The 20,346-nt window shown below is 37.3% G+C and overlaps 2 protein-coding genes across 5 annotated transcripts in view; both read left to right on the top strand.

The window, feature by feature from the left end:
- Nell1 (neural EGFL like 1) overlaps positions 1 to 20,346 on the top strand; it is an 826,302-nt gene that overhangs the window by 545,191 nt on the left and 260,765 nt on the right. The gene's annotated exons all lie outside the window — the stretch shown is intronic.
- On the top strand, positions 15,825 to 18,437 carry LOC113179475 (isocitrate dehydrogenase [NAD] subunit gamma, mitochondrial-like). The gene is made up of 2 exons (XM_026384110.2): positions 15,825 to 16,917; positions 18,409 to 18,437. The coding sequence occupies exons 1-2, from the start codon at positions 15,825 to 15,827 to the stop codon at positions 18,435 to 18,437; spliced, it is 1,122 nt and encodes a 373-aa protein (XP_026239895.2).

Below are 20,346 nucleotides of genomic sequence, written 5' to 3'. Positions count from 1 at the left end.
GTATGCTAGAGGTAGTTTCATGATCTTGAATTCCTTTCCCACTTCAAGGAAATTAAGAAGATTCTAGGGAGTCTAGTCTGGATTTTATGAGGAAGATTTATCTGAATAAATCTGTCCAGTGGGTCTCACCTCTTCCCTTCCAAAAGCGGCCACATCCTCCCTCTTACCAGGCCTGGAAGTTCTTCAAGCAGATCATTTGGAGAGCCTCCGGAATTTGGTGATACAACCAGGAGTCTTGAGGAAACATAATGTAGGGGACAGACAAGGTGGTGAAGTGCTCTGGGCAGGAGGTAAAGGTGTGATGCTATAGTGGTTGGAAGTAAATGCACTCTCTGAATACCTGTCAGAGGAGGGGTGATTGCTTCTCCATGGCCAGTAAGCTGGACTGGAGCCATTTTATGTTTTACCAAGGATGTTGCCTGGAGGGTTGATGGGACATGAGAATGTAAGTGGACTGAAAGAGAAGCAGGAGTTGAGGACGGTGACCACCTAAGGAGGGGCATTACCTATATCAGGGTGGTGGGTGGAGGAGAGGGTCCAACAGAATCTACTACCATGCATCTTCCACCAGAGCATCCTACTGGACAATTTTCTCCCATGTGGGAAAGGGTCAGCCTTTTGCTTAGTCCATACCTTCAATGGATTGGATAAAGCCCACCACATCATGGAGGGTAATCTGCTTTACTTAGTCTACTGATTCAACTGTTCATCTCCTCGAAAAATATACTTACAAAAACACCGAGAATGTTTGCCCAAATATCTGAGTACCCCATGGCCCAGTGGAGATGACACATAAACTAACCACCAAAATCATAGTTTTGTTAATTAATTAATTAATTAATACCTCATGGGTTGTGAATAAATTAAATGAGGAAGTTTATGAAACATGAGTAGAACCAACGTTCCTTTCCTTTCTTCTTCCTTCCTTTCTTCTTTCTTTCTTCCCTACATTCATCTCTCCCTTTCTCTACCAATTTTCCCCCCACTTCCAATGCAAGAACATTAAATGCACAAATGTTACTCACTGCAAGCTGAGTTTTTTTTTTTTTTTTTTTTTGCTTGATAGACTACTAAGTCCTATAGTTGAGTTAGATGTTGCAAATGAAGAATTGGCATTTCTCCCGTTGAGATGTATGAAAGTAAAATGCTCTTCTTAATGTTCATATACCCAGACTGACACATTGCTTATCTCCATATGCTTTATGTAGGTTCAGAGCTGACATACAACCTTTCCAAGCATTTTTATCAAGTAGTAACTAAGTAGTCCGCAGGCATTAGAAAACACTAACATTAAATTAGTGACTGGAATCAATTTCAGCAAACCTGGCACATTGTATTTGCATCTGAAAATACTTGCTTAGCCTTATCACATAATATTCTCTCTGATACTCAGACCTTGATGAGCACCATAAACAAGTTTTTCAAATGAACTATGCCATTATTGTGTTCATTTCACGTTGGCTCATTGTGGACATGTTAACAAGGTAATAGGCAAGTGATTGGCTTTTGCTGGTAATTGTATTTGACAGGCAGTATTTCAGGCCGCCTCAGGAAACAGAAAGATTACTGTTCATGTGACTACTTCAGTAAGATGAGAATGTCTTCATTAGATGTTCCTTTGCACAGCCAGAGGAGCACAGGATGGCTTGGCTGGCAACGTAGAGACTTAGGCATGGCTCATTAGTAGCTTGCAGCATCCTGGTATATATTATTTTTAATAATCTCTGATATGCTGGGACAAAAACCATAGAGTTTTCATTTTTAATCAATCACTTTGGTGTGTACATTTTCCTCCTTTGACATCCCATACCAAACTGCAGTCCAGTCAAGGAAAGCAATTCAAGATGCTGGAGAATTACCTGTTTTCCAGATGATAACCCAGTCACTGAAAAGAGTCCTCATTTCCCCAAGGGAAAATGATATTTTGTCTTGAGAGATATTGAAGAGCCTGTCCCTGTTTTCTTGAAATACTTTAGGTGAATGAGTTTTAATTCATACTCATATGAGTTCCAAAAATATTAAAAAATTAGTCAGCATTTGCAAAATATGAAGACAGATCTTAAAATAATTTCTCCTTGGTAAGAGGAGTATTATAAATGGAAATTAATTCATTTCCCCCTTGAAGACACATTAATGCTTTCCATCAATTCTGAAATTGTTAAGTGGAGACAGATTAGAATATTAAGGGCTGGAAATGTTCTTTAAGTGGAAGCAGTATTAAAGAATCCTCTACATTTTCTTGAATAGACATTTAATAAGTGTTCAAGAAAAAAACTGTATTTTTATCAGAGGGTCACTTAATAAATCATTACTATTCAGAATGTTGGTATGGCTATTCCCAAAATATTTTTTTATTTATTCTAATTAGCTATACATGATAGTAGAATGACTTTTGACACATCATACATAAATGGAGTGTAACTTCTCTTTTTTCTGGTTGTATATGTAGAATTACATCTGTCTTGTAATCATATATGCACATAGGGTAATAATGTCTGATTCATTCTATTATCCTTTCTGCTCCCATATACCCTCCCCTCCCTTCACTCCCCTTTGTCTAATCCAAAATACCTCTATTGGAGCCTAGCCCCACCCGCATTGTGAATTAGCATCCACATATCAGAGAAAACATTCAGCCTTTAGTTCTTTGGGACTGACTTATTTTACTTTGCATGATACTCTCCAGCTCCATCCATTTACCTGCAAATGCCATAATTCCATTCTTCTTTAAGGCTGAGTCATATTCCATTGTGTATATATGCCACATTTTATTTATCGACTCACTTATTGAAGGACATCTAGGTTGGTTCCATAGTTTGGCTATTGTGAATTGAGCTGCTGTAAACATTGATGTGGCTGCATCACTGTAGTATGCTGATTCTAAAATCTTTGGGTATGAACTTAGGAATGGGATAACTGGGTCAAATGGTGGTTCCATTCCAAATTTTCTGAGGATCTCCATACTACTTCCCATAATGGTTGCACTAGCAATGTATGAGTGTATCTTTTCCCACACATCCTTGCTAACGTTTATTGTTGCTTGTATTCTTGATAATTGCCATTCTGACTAGAGGGAAATGAAATCTTAGAGTAGTTTTTATTTGCATTTCTCTAATTGCTAAAAATGTTGAGCATTTTTTCATATATTTGTTGATTTATTATATTCCTTCATCCGTGAAGGTCTGTCCAGTTCATTAGCCCATTTATTGATTGGGTTACTTGGTTTTTTGGTGATTGGGTTATTTGTTTGTTTTGGTGTTAAGTTTTTTGAGTTCTTTTTATATCCTAGGGATTAATGCTCTATCATAGATGCACATGGTAAAGATTTTCTCTTATTCTGTAGGCTCTCTTCATATTATTGATTGTTTCCTTTGCTGTGAAGAAGCTTTTTAGTTTGATTCCATACCATTAATTTATTCTTGATTTTACTTCTTGCAACTTAGGAGTTTTGTTAAGAAAGTTCATTCCTAAGCCAACATGGTGAAAATTTGGGACTACTTTTCTTCTATTAGGTGCAAGGTCTGTGTTCTAGTGCTAAAGTCCTTCATTCACTTTGAATTGAATTTTGTGAAGGGTAAGGGAAACAATTTTAATTTCATTTTGCTATGTATAGATTTCCAGTTTTTCCCAGCACCATTTGTTGAAGATCTGCCGCAGGCCAGCTGCAGCAAAATAACCAGGGGGTGTGACGAACAACTTGTGTACATTGATATAGCAGCAGAGGGAGCCGTTCATTGTAAGACAACAGAGGTATTTATACATTCCACACAGCTTATCTTAATTAACACAAACTAGATACAGCAATCAACCAATAAGAAATCTTCACACTTAATGGCTCGCTGGCGCCACCTCACAAACCACTCCCCCTGGCAAAATACCAGGCGCCATCCTGACTTGTTTACAGACTCTAACAAAGATCCTGTCTTTACTTCAATGTTTGTATTTGATGCCTTTATCTTGTGTGAGATAATTGTATTTATGTGAGTCTGTCTCTGTACCTTCTATTCTGTACTCTGGGTCTACAGTTTTTGTGGAAATATCATGCTGTTTCTCTTACTGTGGCTCTGTAATACAATTTGAAGTCTGGTATTGTGGTGGCTTCGGCTTCACTTTTCTTGCTAAGGATTACTTTGGCTATTCTGTGTCTCTTATTTTTCCAATGAACTTTATGATTTATTTTTCTATTCATTTGAAGAATGTCACTGGAGTTTTAACAAGAATTGCATCAATTCTGTATAACACTTTAAGTGGTAAGGCCATTTTAACCATATTAATTCTGCCTATCTAAGAGCATGAGAGATCTTTCCATCTTCTAAAATCTACTTCAGTTTTTTTTTTCTTTAGTATTCTGTAGTTTTTATTATAGAGGTCTTTCACCTCTTTTGTTAAATTGATTCCCCATTTTTTTGAGGCTATTGGGAATGGGATAGTTTTCCTATTTTCTCTTTCAGTGCTCATCACTAATGTATAAGAATGCATTTGATGGGGCTGGTGATATAGCTCAATTGGTAGAGTGCTTGCCTTGCATGTGTAAGGACCTGGGTTCAATCCCAGCACCAAAAAAAAAAAAAAAAAGAAGAAAAGAATGCATTTGATTTATGGATGTTAATTTTATATTCTGCTAGTATGCTGAATTTATTTATTAGTTCTAGAAGTTTTCTGGTGGATTTTTTTTCTTCTTAATATAGAATTATGTAGTGGCCAAATGGTGATAGTTTGAGGTCTTCTTTTTCTGTATGTATCCCTTTAATTTTTTTGATCTGTATAATTGCTCTGGTTACAATTTCAAGGATAATGTTGAATAAAAGTGGTGAAATAGGGAATCCTTATCTTATTTCGGTTCTTAGAAAGAATGCTTTTAATTTTTTCTCCATTTAGAATTATGTTGGCCTTGGGTTTAGCATAAATAACTTTTACAATGTTGAGGTATGTTCCCATTATCCCTAGTTTTTCTAGTGTTTTGAACATGAAGAGGAGCTGTATTTTGTCAAATGCTTTTTCTACATCTATGGAGATAATCATATGATTCTTGTCTTTAAGTCTGTTGATGTGATGTGTTTTGTTTGTTAATTTCTGTATGTTTAGCCAACCTTGCATCCCTGTAATGAAGCCCACTTGGTTGTTGTGTGCTATCTATTTAATAAGTTTTTGTATGTAATTTGCCAGAATTTTATTGAGAATTTTTGCATCTATGTTCATCAGAGATATTGGTCCGAAGCTTTCCTTCCTTATTGTGTCTTTGTCTGGTTTTAGTATAGGGGTGATACTAGCTTCATAGAATGAGTTTGGAAGGGTTCCTTCCTTTTCTGTTACATGGAATAATTTAAGGAGGGTTGGTGTTAATTCTTCTTTGAAGGTCTTATAGAACTATGCTGAGAATCTGTTAAAGTCTTCAGGATTTTCTATTTTATTGGATCATAAATTTTCAAAATGGTTTCCAATTAACTTCTGAATTTTAGTAGTGGCTGCCATGATATTTCCTTTTTTATCACAAATTTTAGTAATTTGAGTTTTCTTTCTCTTATTCTTCATTGGTGTGGCTAAGGGTTTATAAATTTTATTTATTTTTTCAAAGAACCAACTTTTTGTTTTGTTAATTTTTAAAATTATATCTTGCTTCAATTTCATTGATTTCAGTTCTGATTTTATTTTTTTCCTGTCTTCTACTGCTTTGGGTGTAAATTCATTATTCTTTTTCTAGGGCTTTGAGATGTAATTTTTGGTCATTTATTCATTGACTCTATTCTTTTAATGAATGAGCTCAATGCAATGAACTTTCATCTTATCACTGCCTTCATAGTGTCTCAAGAGATTTTGATAAGTAGTATCACTCTTCTCATTTATCTCTAAGTATTTTTATATTTCATTCCTGATTTCTTCTGCTATCCATTTGTCATTCATTAGCATTTTATTTAGTCTCCAGCTGTTACAGTAGCTTCTATTTTTATTCTATATTAGATTTCTAATTTCTTTCCATTATGATCTGATAGAATGCAGAGTATTATCTTTTTTTTTTGTATTTAGTAAGAGTTGCTTTGTGTCATAAGATACGGTCTATTTTAGAGAAGGATCCTGTGCTACTGAGAAGAAAGTGCATTCACTCATAGATGGATGGAATATTCTGTATATGACTGTTAAGTCTAAATTATTGATTGTATTATTGAGTTCTATAATTTCTTTGTTTAGTTTTTGCTTGCAAGATCTATTAATCTATTAAGTAGTGAGAGAGGTGTATTAAAGTCACACAGTATTATTGTGTTGTGGTCTATTTGATTCTTAAAATTGAGAAGGGTTTTTTTTTTTTATGTACATAGATGCTCCATTGTTTGGGGCATAACTATTTAAGTTTGTTATGTCTTGATGATGTAGAATTCCCTCAAGCAATATGAAATGTCCTCCTTTGTTCCTTCTGATTAACTTTAGCTTGAAGTTCACTTTATGTGATATGAGGATAGAAATTCCTGCTTGTTTATGCAATCCATGTGAGTGACATTTTTTTCCCAACCTTTCACCTTCAGTCCATGGATGTCTTTGCCTATAAGGTGAGGCTATTGGAAATAGCATATTGTTGGGTCTTGTTTTTAATCCAGTATGCTAGTCTATGTCTTTTGATTAACAAGTTTAGGCCGTTAATGTTAAAGGTTATTATTGAGACATGATTTGTATTCTCAGTCCTTTTGGTTTATTTCTAGCTTTTAATTTGAATCAGTTTCTCCTTTGATTGACTATTCCTTTAGTGTAATTCCTCCCTTTGCTGGTTTTCACTTTTTAAAAAATTTCATATTCATGGAATGGTTTGTTGAGAATGTTCTATAGTAAAGGCTTTGTAATTGTGAATTCTTTTAGCTTTATTTTATTTTATTTTTACCATGGAGGGGTTTTTATTGCATCTTCCAATATGAAGCTTAATTTTGCTTGATATAGAATTCTTGGTTGGCATCCATTTTATTTCAGGGCTTGGTATATATTATTCCAGGACTTCCTATTTTGAGGGTCAGTGTTGAGAAATCAGCTAAGATCCGAATTGGTTACCCCGTATACATAATCTGATATTTTTCTCTCACAGTCTTTAAAGTTCTATCCTTACTCTGGGTATTAGGCATTTTCAATATAATGTACCTTGGTGTTGGTCTGTTGTAACTTTGGACATTTTGGGTCCTATAGTATTTGATTTTCCATTTCATTCATTAGGTTTGGGAAATTTTATGATATTATTTCATTGAAAAGATTGTGCCTTCTTTTTTTTTTTTTGTATCTCTGCTCCTTCATCTATCCTGATAAATCTTAAATTTGATCTTTTTTACCCCATAATTCTTGGAAGTTCTATTCATGGTTTCTTACCATCTTCTCTGTGTGGTCAACTTTATTTTCAAGACTATATATTTTGTCTTCATTGCCTGAAGCTCTGTCTTCCAAGTGGTTTAGTCTGTTGGTGATGCTTTCCATTGAGTTTTTAATTTAGTTTATTGATTTCCTCATTTCAAGGATTTCTGCTTGATTTCTTTCAGAATCTCTATCTCTTTTTTGAAGAGGTCTTTTAACCTCCTGAAACTTACCTCTGATTTTACTCCTTACATTGTCCTGTATGCCATGGATCAATTTAACTGTGTACATTCTAAACTCCTTCTCTGACATTTCTTTTACCATGTTGTCGATTGCCCCAGTCCGGCTGCAGCAAAATAACTGGGGGGGTGACGAATAACTTGTGCACATTGATACAGCAGGAATGGGAGCCGTTTATTGTAGGGCAACAGAGCTATTTATACATTTTGCACAGCTTATCTTAATTAGCATAAACTAGATACATCAATCAACCAATAAGGAATCTCCACACTTAATGGCTCCCTTTTGTTACTTCTCAAACCACTCCCTCTGACATTTTGCCAGGCACCATCCAGACTTGTTTACGAACTCTTAACATTTCTCTGGCAAAATACCAGGTGTTATTTTTGACTTATTTACAGACCTTAACAGTCGATGAATTCTATTGTTGGAACATCTTGGTTTATTTGGGGTGCTTTGTCCCCAGATTCCCAATCAGGCACTTCTCTCCCAGCCAGTCCTGTAAGCAGCCAGATTGGAGTGGATAGGGGAAGGCAGGTGAGTTTTAGCGACCAGTATTCCCCTGTGTAAACCTCTATCCATGCTTGATTTTCTCCTGATCACTTAGGTACACTTTCTGTCACACAGAATGGGGTTGTCTGGCTTGTTTTTTTTTTTTCCAGCCAGATTGGGTCTGCCAGTAATTGATTCCCCCAGTTGTTGGCTTCTGTGCCAGGGCTGCAGAATAGTTCCTTCTTCTGTTGTCCATGCACACTGCTGAGAGATATGGTAGCTTCCCTCCTGTACATGGATACTATGTTTTTCAGAACAGTGTCTCTTATCTCTAAACTCTCCATACTCCACATGCCTAAGTCTTCCCAAGAATTAGGGTTTCTTTAATTCCTTTATTGCTTTATTGTGTTTACATAGGGGCTGCTCTGGTTTGCACCTCCAGCTGTTGTCATGGCTGTGGGACTGGGGACCTTCCCCTTTATTTTATTATGCAAGATCTCCTGAGTCCCTGATTTGTTTTGAAGGTCCAGCATTAAACTCCAATAATATCCCCTCTAATTCTTGATTATTCACCCACCTTGTTGAAAAGCTGCCTATGTGCTTTTCTTAGTTCATGCTATGGATCCACCAGGGAAGTGACCCCTTTATTCTGCCATCTTCCCAGTACTCAGAATTTGTTAAATTACAATTTTGGGACAGTGTGTGTAATTTGGGTTGAAATAACATGAAATGTCGTATTATTTTAATTTTATTTATTTGTTGTTTAGAATGATCTCAAATGCTCTCAAATATTGCATTTGCAGTAATGACAATGACCATCAAGATGCATTGAGCTAGCAACTGTTCAAATTGTTTGTATCTAATCCTTGTAGAACTCCATGAGGGAGTTATTATCCTACTTTACGAGGAAGCTGAGGCATAGAGCAATTCAGCAACTCACCCAAGGTCTAACATCTAAAAAGGAAAGAGTTAGAATTAGTATCCAAATTATTTGCTGACATTTAACAATTAAGCATTACTGCATCAAAGGGAAAGTCCACTTTTGAGCACTAAAAAAATTAATTTGTATTTCTATGAAGTCTCTATCTATCATCATCTCACTATTTAGTTTTTAAAAGCTTAGATGTTCTAAAAGTCTTTATAGAAAAGATGAATACCTGGAAACCTTACCCATCTCCCATCCCTAGAGGTGACCACTTTTAGTTCTCTTGAGAGAATCTCTTGGTGCTTTTCTCCTTATCTCTAAATAGCATGTTTTTTGCTACTTCATCATATTTCCAACTATGACACTATTTAAAATTAACTTCCACCATATAGGAAGGAAATTTGGCTATCTTTCACCTCTCTGCATATCTTCTTGCTAGACCAATATTCTGTATTTATGTTATTGAGACTATGAACATGATATTAATAACTGAATCATGGAATATCCTATGCTTGATATCCTTTCTTGCATAAATCTTTGTTCTCCCTGTCACTACTATTTTGCTACTTTATTCATCTTATTGCTTAGTTTTCTATAGATTTATCATAGTTTATCCTCAACCTCTCATCTACTCTATAAATGTCTTCTAACCCTTTCATGTTCTTAGATAAACCTGCTCCAGAGTTGAGTTGATTTCTAGACTCACTGCTAAGTTCATAGCCCTGAGAATCTCTATCCCCATGATTCTGAGGATCCCCTTTGCCTCTACAGGAATGGGGCCCTGGTTTTTGTATACTATGTCTACTCTTCCTTGATGTACTGTTCTGGCTTGTTGGAGCACATATTAGAAGCTTCCCTCAAACATTTGAAGTTGGCTCTTTGCTCACACTGAAGAACAGGTGATAAAACACTAGTCAAAAATCTCTGCAAATTGGGATGTGACCATGGATCATGGGAGTTGATCTGGGTCATTCTCTTGAAAAACAACTGGTTTTCAGTATCTTTAAGTACTTTAGTTTTAGTTAATTGGTTTCCTTTGAAAAAACCTTATAAATCTCTTGCCCAAGCTCATCTTCCAGCTTTCTGAATGTCATATAAACTTTTACTTATTTCCCAGGTAGTCCATAGGGAACCTGCTCTCAGTCTTATATGGAGTTTCCCAGTGCTGAGAATAAATCTCCCATCTTCTCCTAGATTGCTGGAGATATAGTCATCTGACTGGGCAGAATGGCAGGAAGAACTTGGGCATATCTAGTTCTTAGAGAGACTGTCAATTCACCTTTACCTGCTACTCTCAGAGGTATCTGGTGTTGTCAATTCCTAAGTTTTGCTTTCTGTAATGCAAAGCAAATTGTTTCTTGGCTTTTTTCCCACTGTGTTTGAGATTCAGCTTTTTCAAATCTGAAAAGTCATTGCTTCTTCACCTTGTTTTCTGCTTCTCAAAATGTTGTTGTCCCCTCTATGATCTTCATGGCTTTTGTAAGTTTGTAATATCAATACAAATAAAAAAAGGAAAACCATTTTAAATATAACTTAAATGGGATTTCAAAAGGGAGCAGTTGCAAATGCATGTTTCTAAGCACACATCTTTATTTGGAAATTGTAGATGTTTTTAGTTTTGCATGATTGTCAGTTTATCTTTTAATGGCCTGAAAGTCTACCATGGTAGCCTGTATGTGTGAGTGAGAATGGGATTGTGAATGTGTGAGTATGTGTTACTCTTCCTTCCATTCTCAGGGGTGGGCTATAGCACACGAATCACATAAAGCACAGAAGGAAAGCAGAGTGATGTGTGGGAAAGAGCAAAAGCTTAGGAAGAAGAGACCTGGGAAAGACTCTTCTGTTGATTTAGAAGATCAATTCTCTTGGCACCTTACTTCCTTGTTTAGGGTCACCATCTCATAGTTTGCATTTTTCAGAATTAGATAAAGTGTTATTCAACAGAAGCCCTGGATATAGTGCTCTGTGAAGGCCACTTTCCTTCTTGAATGACGGGAAAGCATTTGCAGGCAGGTAGTAGGGAGGCCGGGGAGATACACATGATTTGTACAATGATACTTCCTTTGTAATATTGACCGGGGCTAAACCAGTTGACTAAAATAGCTGGCATCTGAAAACCCCTCTAATTTCTAGATTCTGTAAGTTATTATAAAAACCTCACTGTAAGAACTCAGTCATTTTGATTTAACAAATGTGGTGTGTACTGTATAGGGATGATGTATTTTGGGCTAATGAGTATTGAGACTTTCTGAGAAAACGCACCCTGTATGACCATCTGAGCTGGTGACAGCAGTTGTGGGAATGTGTATGTGGGTGTTGAACTAAAAACTAGGTAGGTTTAACAGAGAGGACTTCATTTACTCACACATCTATTCATTACTATCACATAGAGGTTTTTTGCCTTATCCTGTTTAAAGGGAAAGCCTCTGAAATATAGAAGTGTTGAAAAATATAATAATCACACCTGTGAATAATTACTGGAAGGCCACTATCTTGCTAGACATGGAGAATTTAGGTTGGCATAGTCAATGTTCCAGGTGTTAGAAAAGTGATTAAGGGAGTTATCATTTGGCCCTAACATTTGGGTAGAAGGAAAGGCAAGAGATACGCTGTTTCCAAATGAGTCATTAGCTGACTTCTTTTCAAAAAGGTTCACCTTGCTTCTTAAATCTCACTTTTATGTCTAGATTATAAACTGCTCCTTTTAAACCCTGACCCCCGTTCCCCAAAAAAGAAAAAAAACTCCACAAACAAAAACAGAAACAGAAAGAAAGGGGGGAAAATGTGAGTAAAGAGCATGATGTTAGTCCCATCCTCACCTACTGTTTTCAGATCAAGATTTTCTTTAATTAGCCGAAAAACATATCCAGGAAGCTTTTCTTCATGTAAAGATGCAGGTAGTTCCTCCTCAAACTGGGATTTGTACAGTAAAATTGGTATGGGATGAAGTATGTTCTCCTTTGGAAGACAAGGGGGACATTTCGAGATTACTTTAAGTTTGGCTCCCTGATGGTTCTCTGCCATCTGTCAACTCTTCTGTGGTTATTAAACAGTGATGGCCGAACAGGTAAGAAATGGTTAATGATTGTGCAATAGAGAAAATGCCACAAACTAAGACTTTGTCTTTTGATTCTTTCAGAAAAACATATAAAAACAATGTTCATAATCAGTTGTTTCTCTAGGGCTTTAAATGGATTTCAAGAGCTTTCTTAAAAGGGCTGTGTGTGTTTTAAATTTCTGCTTCCACTAAGGCAAAGCTTTGTTATATGGTGGTCACGGGCCTTGAAATGCCCGTCTCCCTCACTCTATTTTTGAGTTCATGTTTTTTCTTTATAAAGTAATAGCTTTCAAATCCCTTTATTTTTATTTCAGAAACCATTAATGCCTGTCAGCTGCCCGTGGGGGTATCATATAAATTCCTAAGTTTGCCATTCAAGGTCCTCCACTCTATGACCCCAATTTACTTTCCCTATTTGTCTGTCACTATTTTCCTGCATAAACCTTTCCATTCAACCAGGCAGAAATGTACACGGCACCCCACAGGCCTTTTAGTTTTGCCTGTATTTCAGAAAGTCTCTCCCTTCCGTCATGTGTGTCAGGTGCTGGCCCTTCTACGAGACTGGACCTGGATCCCTTGGCTAAGCTTCCTAGCCCAAGTACATGATCAGTCCATGCTACGCCCTTGCACATGTCATCCGGGTCCTTCAGGAACCATTTGGTGTCCACTGCCCCTTCATGTTTCATCTAGGTCTACTTCATGGAACTCTGCCTGGGAAGTAAACTCTTTGGCAGTGGTGGTTTTATATTTGTTTCCTCACATTGAAAGATGTGCATGGTTATTTGCATGTCTGTCAATCACCTACTTTTATTTTCTGCTGTCTACTCCCACTGTAATGTAGTTCCAAAAGACTCCAAAAGAATGGAGACAAAAAAAAAAAAAAAACCTAGAAACTATACATGTCAGAAAGCTTGGCTCTGGAGCCCGTGTTCTCACCCACTCACCTACATGGCCTTGGGCAGGTTGTTGGTGATCCCCACTGTTATTGGTAAGTTTTTTGTTTGTTTGTTTTTCTTTCCCTCTCAATAGGATTTTGACAGCATTGGCCACTCATTCCTGGAATGTTCCAGCTCTGTTAGTTTGTATAATACTTCCCTCTGTTCTATTCCCTTGTCCCACCCAATCCCACCCATTTCTTCTCTAGTCATCCCCTGGGAGATATGTATGTATATATGTGTGTGTGTGTGTGTGTGTGTGTGTGTGTGTGTGTGTGTATTTTATCATCACTTTTGCCCCTAGGTTTTGTCATCATTATCATTATCATTTCTCCCCCCCCACACCTTTTTTTTTGTGATTCTGGAGATTGAACTCAGGCCCCCAAACATGCTGGGCAAGTGCTCCATCACTGAGCTGTACCCCCAGACCTCGTTGTTACTTTTCTGTGCTTTCTCTACGTTCTTCTTCCTAGCCCAGTACTTTTTGACCTCAGTGGGATGACACACTGAGTGTCACACTCCATCATGACATATGTCAAAACTAGTCACTTATCACAGTGTCACAGTCATGACACATGTCAAAACTAGTCACTTATTGATAAGCATTAAGTTATAATCCCTCGAGAATGATTTACTTTTTTAATTAGTTAGACTCACTCCCAAGTTATTATCACAAGGATGTCAGCTCATCTGCATTTCAACAGCGTCTGCTGGTTGGGTGCAACAAGGTAGAATTTGAATTATCTGTAAGTGAGTAGCTCATAATTCATAGCCTATTTTATATTTTCTGAAAATATCCCTGACCTGTGGTTATTGATGTATCATTAATACTTACAGCAATTTTGAAATATTATAGTCAGTAAGCTGTGGATTTATAGCTGCATTTGTTACCTTGATTTTTGCAATAGGTACATATTTAATAAGGAAAAGAGGTAAAGAAAACATGTGTATGTGTCTTGTCCTTATAGCAGAGAAATGGAAGTAAGGCTATAATTAAAGTTTCCAAATTAAAAACAAAGTGATTATTCAAATGGTATGTGCAATAATACTATTTACATTACTATGAATAATTGTTAATACTATGGGTCATACTTCTTTTTTTTTTTCTTTTTATTGGTACTGGGGATTGAACCCAGTAAAGCTTTACTAGTGAGCTAATCCCCAGCCCTTTTTATTCTTTCCTTTGAGACAGGGTCTCGCTAAGTTGCTGAGGCTGGCCTCAAACTTGTGATCCTCCTGCCTCAGCCACCCAAGTCTCTGGGATTATAGGCATGTATCACCAAGCCTGGCTATGTGTTATACATTTTGATGATAAATTTATGTTTTCCTACTCTTTATTAGTATATGATGTTTTTCTTTTATTAGCTGTAAGGGTCTGAATTTTACCTTTTAAATATAGTTCAATATGTTTTTTATATTAGCTGTATGCACATGTTGTCACTCAAAAAATGGCAAGTTTTGAGATCAGGGAGCAGATCTCACTAATAATTTCTTAATAAAATAATTTTTTGAACATGACCTATAATAAAAAACTTTGGGAGCTTTGCCTTACTTATCCAACTACGTGTGTGTTTGCGTGTATGGGTGCACATGCACACGTGTGTGTTTGGTTTTCATTACAATTCAGCATGCTTCTGGGAGTATATCTCCTATAAATGTCATTCATCATCTCTCACAGCAAAAGAAAAGTTAGAAACCTCTGCTAGAGGCTATTTTATACACATCTGTAGGTTTAACTCTCTCTCATGTGTTAATGGCTCTTGAGTCTATAGCATCATCTATGATCCTCTCTCTGGAGCTGCCGGACTCATTTACTAAGCTACCTGCTAGGCATCAGTATGTGGACATCTTACAGATTTCCCAAACACAGAATTTCTGAAATTGAACCCATTTTTCAATCTCATTCCTCCTCCCAGTTGGATTTGCTTCTAGTATTGTGCATTTTTGTTGATAGCATCATCATTCATCCACTCTGTTAAATTCATTAAAAATAATGTTCAGTGTTTCAGAGGCCAGTAGCCCAGTCCTGTTTATCTACTAAATATCCCTGAAGTTGTCTTCTCTTTTCTCATTTTCTTCAACCTAACATAGCCGCTCATCATTTCCTGTTGATCACTTCATAGTCCAGTGGCTCTCAAATTTCAGTATGTATCACAATTATTAAAACATAACGAGTTAGATTCCCATCTCCAGAATTCTAATTCAGTAGGTCTAGGGATAGTTCCAAGAAATTGAATGTCTAACCAGGTGTTTTTCTGAGAAAGTCTTTTATTTCTCTTCTCCAGAGAAGAAAATACTCTGTATGATAGTATAATGATAGGCATGTGTCATTAGGCATTTGTCCAAATTTGTAGAATATGTAATATCAAAAGTGACCTAGTGTAAAACCATGGACTTTGGGTGATAATCATGTGTCAATATTGATTCATTAGTTATAGCAAATATACCACTGTCATGCAAAATTTTGACAATAGGGAAGGCTGTTCCTATGTTAGGGCAGGGTAGTATGTATGGTAAATAGCTGTACCTTCTGTTCAATTTTGCTGTGACCCTAAACTGCCCTAAAAATAAGTCTGCATTTTAAAACCATATTATACAGGACTTAGTATATGTAACGTGCTTAATTAATTATCCAACTCAAAAATGTTTATATTTTCTATTATGTAATATATCTTCTGCTGTCTAGCTATCATTTTCACTACAGTAGAATGTCTATCAAACACATTCTAGTGAAAGAATTGTGACCTAGGCAAGAATTATGAAACAAGAATTCCACCAAAAGAAGCCAGTGCTGAGCAAGAGGAAGAACCCATATTTCCACATAATTTGAGTGAACCTTGATGTAAGGATCATGGCACTAAAGATGCTAATGGGAGCTAGTTCTTCTGTGAAGGCAATTTTACAAACTGCAATTTTTGGTCATTCTTGGGAAATATTACTTGGACCTCAGGTCCCTCTGAGGAGCTTCTGTGGGTATCACATAGATCCTCCAGCAGCTTTGTACGGTGGACGACACACGGTGACCATGATTCCCGGAGATGGCGTTGGGCCTGAACTTATGATGCACGTCAAGTCTGTGTTTAAATATGCGAGTGTGCCCGTGGACTTTGAGGAAGTGCTGGTGAACTCCACATCTAGTGAAGAGGAAGTTCACAACGCTATCATGGCTATCCGTCGAAACCGTGTGGCTTTGAAGGGCAACATCGAAACCGATCACAACCTGCCACCTTCTTACAAATCCCGCAACAGTATGCTTCGCACCACCCTCGATCTCTATGCCAATGTCATTCATTTCAAGAATCTGCCAAACGTGCAGACCCGGCACAAGAACATAGACATCTTAGTTGTTCGGGAAAATACAGAGGGCGAGTATAGCAACCTGGAGCATGAGAGTACGAAAGGAGTGATAGAGAGTCTGAAGATCATTACCAAGGCCAGTTCTATGCGCATTGCTGAATATGCCTTCCAGCTGGCCCAGAAAATGGGGCGTAAAAAAGTGACAGCTGTGCACAAGGCCAACATCATGAAACTGGGAGATGGACTCTTCCTCCAGTGCTGTCGTGAGGTGTCATCCCGCTATCCTCAGCTCATCTTAGAAGGCATGATTGTGGACAATGCTACCATGCAGCTGGTATCCCAACCCCAACAGTTTGATGTCATGGTGATGCCCAATCTTTATGGCAACGTCATTAACAATATCTGCACAGGGTTGGTTGGGGGGCCTGGCCTGGTACCTGGAGCCAACTATGGTCGCTTATATGCAATATTTGAGACAGCTTCAAGGCATACGGCCAAGAATTTAGCTCACAAGAATATCGCCAACCCTACGGCCATGCTGCTGGCAAGTTGCATTATGCTGGATTACCTCAAACTCCATTCCCATGCCACCCGAATTCGTACTGCAGTCTTAGAATCCATAGGCAATAAAAATATCCAGACCCCAGACATCGGAGGCCAGGGTACCACGTTGGACATCATTCACAACATCATGGAAAACGTTCAAGGTTTCAAGTAGATGATCAGTGCCTTGGAGTCTGTTATTACCCAAAGTCCTTCCTATCTTCCTCTTTACCCATTCACCCTCCACACCTAATCCTTGCCAGCAAGGCTAATGTACAGAATAAACCATCTGTTCCAATTCAGGAGAAGAAGTGTATCAAGACTGATTTTTCCCCACTAAATTAAAATTCCATAAACATTGCTTATTTAAATTAGACAAACCTATTGCATCATAAACGATTTGTGGACATTCTTTCTATTTTAATCAGTGATTCTCACCTCTCTATGATATTATACAATGAATAAATCAGAGCTGTTTGTGCAGTCTGAAGGGCTTTCCCAGGACCTAGTGCACTGATTTTCTTTTATCTGTGTCATTAAAATTCAGTAAACCAGCCTACAGAGAATCTGTTTTTTTCTCTAGAGGTTATTAATGAGCTAATTAGTGCAATAAACTTTGCCTACAAAATATACATTGTAACTTTAATAATAAATAAAGTAACATAAAGCTGAGCTAGTGCAGAATGCTTTCACTCCTTCCTCAATATTCTCCTTTTCCATGGTGTTGTTTAGGACATTTATGTGATAAATTTTCTCTGTGTTCTTTTGCACACATAAAAATTGATGGAAACTGCAGCTCCCCTGGAAAAGAGATTTTTAAATTTCTTTCAGCTCAGCTCAAGAGTGTAGAAGTCAAATCTCTACAATCAGAGTCCACAATTCTTGATATACAAATGAAACCATGGATTGCAAACTCTGTGCTCAGTGCTTCATAGTTTCTTTTGGTCCACTTTTAAACTTGCTATCAAAGAAAGCCCTGAACTAATCTAAATATTTGCATCATTTAATTCTATTTTATTTACCGTATTTTAAAGGTCATAGTTGGGAGACATGCAAACAAAATAATTCTATTAGTACTTAGAAATTGTTATTACTCAAGGAAAATGTAAAAACACAATGATTATGAAAACTGATGGTAGTTTTATCAGCAGGATAGAAATAAGATTGAGAAAAGCAGTGGATTCTGCATCCTGTATAATCTGTGGATCTTACCATACTTCACATAGCACAAGTTAAAGACACTTTTTTTTCAGCCTCTGTGGTCTCCAGGAGGCTCCCGTTGAGTTGAGTGCCCTTGATCTCACCTAACCTAATTATATACAAAGGTAGGCCAGAGTTTGGAAAATGGAAAGTTAGTTTGAGGAGATTTAATTTGAGGAGAAATCAATTACCTTCAACCCCATCTAGAAGCCTTTCTTGAAGAATAAGGCAAGCAGGGAAGAGTCAATTGGAAAATAACCATGGTAATTGCATGTATTGCACAATTAGACATATCCCTTGCCAGGATGGATGCCACTGCCCTCCTGTTGCACCCACCTCTGGGCAGCTCTAGACCTTTGTGAGTAGTTCTTTAACAAGTGGATTTTAGTATGAACCCCACCCCACCCTAATCCCTAAACCTTAACTCACCCCACCAAATTTGTACCCCCTTTTCTCATGACTAGGAGAAATGATTCATGGCACAATCAGCCCAACTGCAGGCAGTGACCCAGCTGTCACCTTCCACTTAGCAATGGGAGTTTATGGGCCACTTAGGCTCAAGTTTTCCTCTATGAAGAATGGCCATCTCCAGAATCCTCTCAAGACAGCTGTGATGACACCTGGCACACAACAATGGCACTTTCTATTGCCATTGTTAGATTTTCCCTCTTAGCTATGAATGTCCCAAGGGATAATATCATGTATGTTTTTACTTGTCCTCTGTCATCTCTAATATAATTACTGTACATGCAATGTAACAAAAATGTATCTTTGTTGAAGTAATCAGGAAATGAATGTTGTGGTTGATACTGCCTCGCTTTTCTTATTTGTGAAGTGAGAAAATAACTACCTATGCCATAGGGTTGTTGGGAAGATGGAGTGAGAAAATGCACTTTAAGCTTATAACATTGTGATAAGTGCTTGTGTTTTTCTTTTTCTTTTTTTTCTTAACATTACTGTATTTGTCCCTGATGTGATTTCTTCCTGTACATCTATTCTTTGAATTCAAAGTTGTTTGTCGCTGTCCACCTTTTCTCCTACTTAAGTGCATGCCATCACACCATGGAAGATTCAGTGTATGTGGACATGGTCATGAGTCCCCTGAGACCCCAGAACTCTTTCAGTTCTGAACTAAAGGTCAACAAAAAAAATATCACTTTAAGGTGGATCATGATGAAAACGAGCACCAGTTATCTTTAAGAATGTCAGTTAAAGGGCAGGTACAGAGAATGAATTGCACATTGTCAAAGCAGGGGCAATGGATTATGAAGGCATCCAATCCAAGTAACATTGGCAACTTGGACAAGGTTTGTACAGCCAAGGCTTCCCTTGGACTCAGGTGGTCTTATGGTTGAAGTGTAGTTCACAGCCTATGTGTATTAATGACACACAACACTGAGTAGTCCTCAGGAAGCTGCAGAGTCAGAAGGTGAAGAGGAGGAGAAATATAAAACTCTTATGCACATCTGGGAAGCAACCTAACCCTATAAATGGTAGCAAGTTTCTATAGAAAAAAAATAAAACTTACTACACATGAAGAAGGTGGTGGTGGTGGTGGTGGTGGTGGTGGTAATTTTGATGAAGAGGGAAATTGAAGACCCATCTCTGTTGAAGAAATCTACATGAGATACTCCCACCAAAAATGCACAGAAATCAAACCAGAGTACAAAAAACACAAACATTAACACAAACATTAAAAAAAAAACAAGTTCTGAAACATGAAAAGGACCTAATTCTGTAGAAGACATTAAAAGCAAAATGCAACCAAGTATAGAAACAGGTGGTTCTCTTCCCAAAGTGGAAGCCACGATCGCCAATGACGGAAGTTGCTTCCAGAGCAGGAGGCAACTCAAGACGTCTGGCAGTAGAGGAAGTCTCTTTCAGAAAACAGTTAAAACAGTTTGTTAAAATTTTCTTATTATTTCTGTAACAGTTGATATTTGGCTGCCCTTTATATTTCCAAGTGAGAACTTACCCTACCATGTTTGATACATGTCCAGGTTCCATTGCCAAGAATGTGTTGTTTTATTTTTAAAGATGGAACTCCATTCTTTACTTAGTTTTAAGTGTATCTGGAGCGCTAGGATAGGACATAGTTGTACTATGGTATAACCATCATAGCTGACCACCATCGTTGAGGTCAGGCATGGAAATGGCAGTGAGACAAAAATATACATGTGAAATAAACAGCATTTTAGTAACATGAAAATATCAACTATTATCCATATATGAAGCATTCTATTTTTATCCATTACCTGCCTTTCTAATGCTAATCCTGAAGAAAACTGGTTGAATTACATTATTGCATTATAGATTGTTGGTTTGTAGTCAAC

This window comes from Urocitellus parryii, chromosome 4 (assembly GCF_045843805.1).
Source record: "Urocitellus parryii isolate mUroPar1 chromosome 4, mUroPar1.hap1, whole genome shotgun sequence".
Classification (NCBI taxonomy): domain Eukaryota; kingdom Metazoa; phylum Chordata; class Mammalia; order Rodentia; family Sciuridae; genus Urocitellus; species Urocitellus parryii.
The sequence above is the reverse complement of the archived record's forward strand: the minus strand, read 5'-3'. Positions and strand labels throughout refer to the sequence as shown.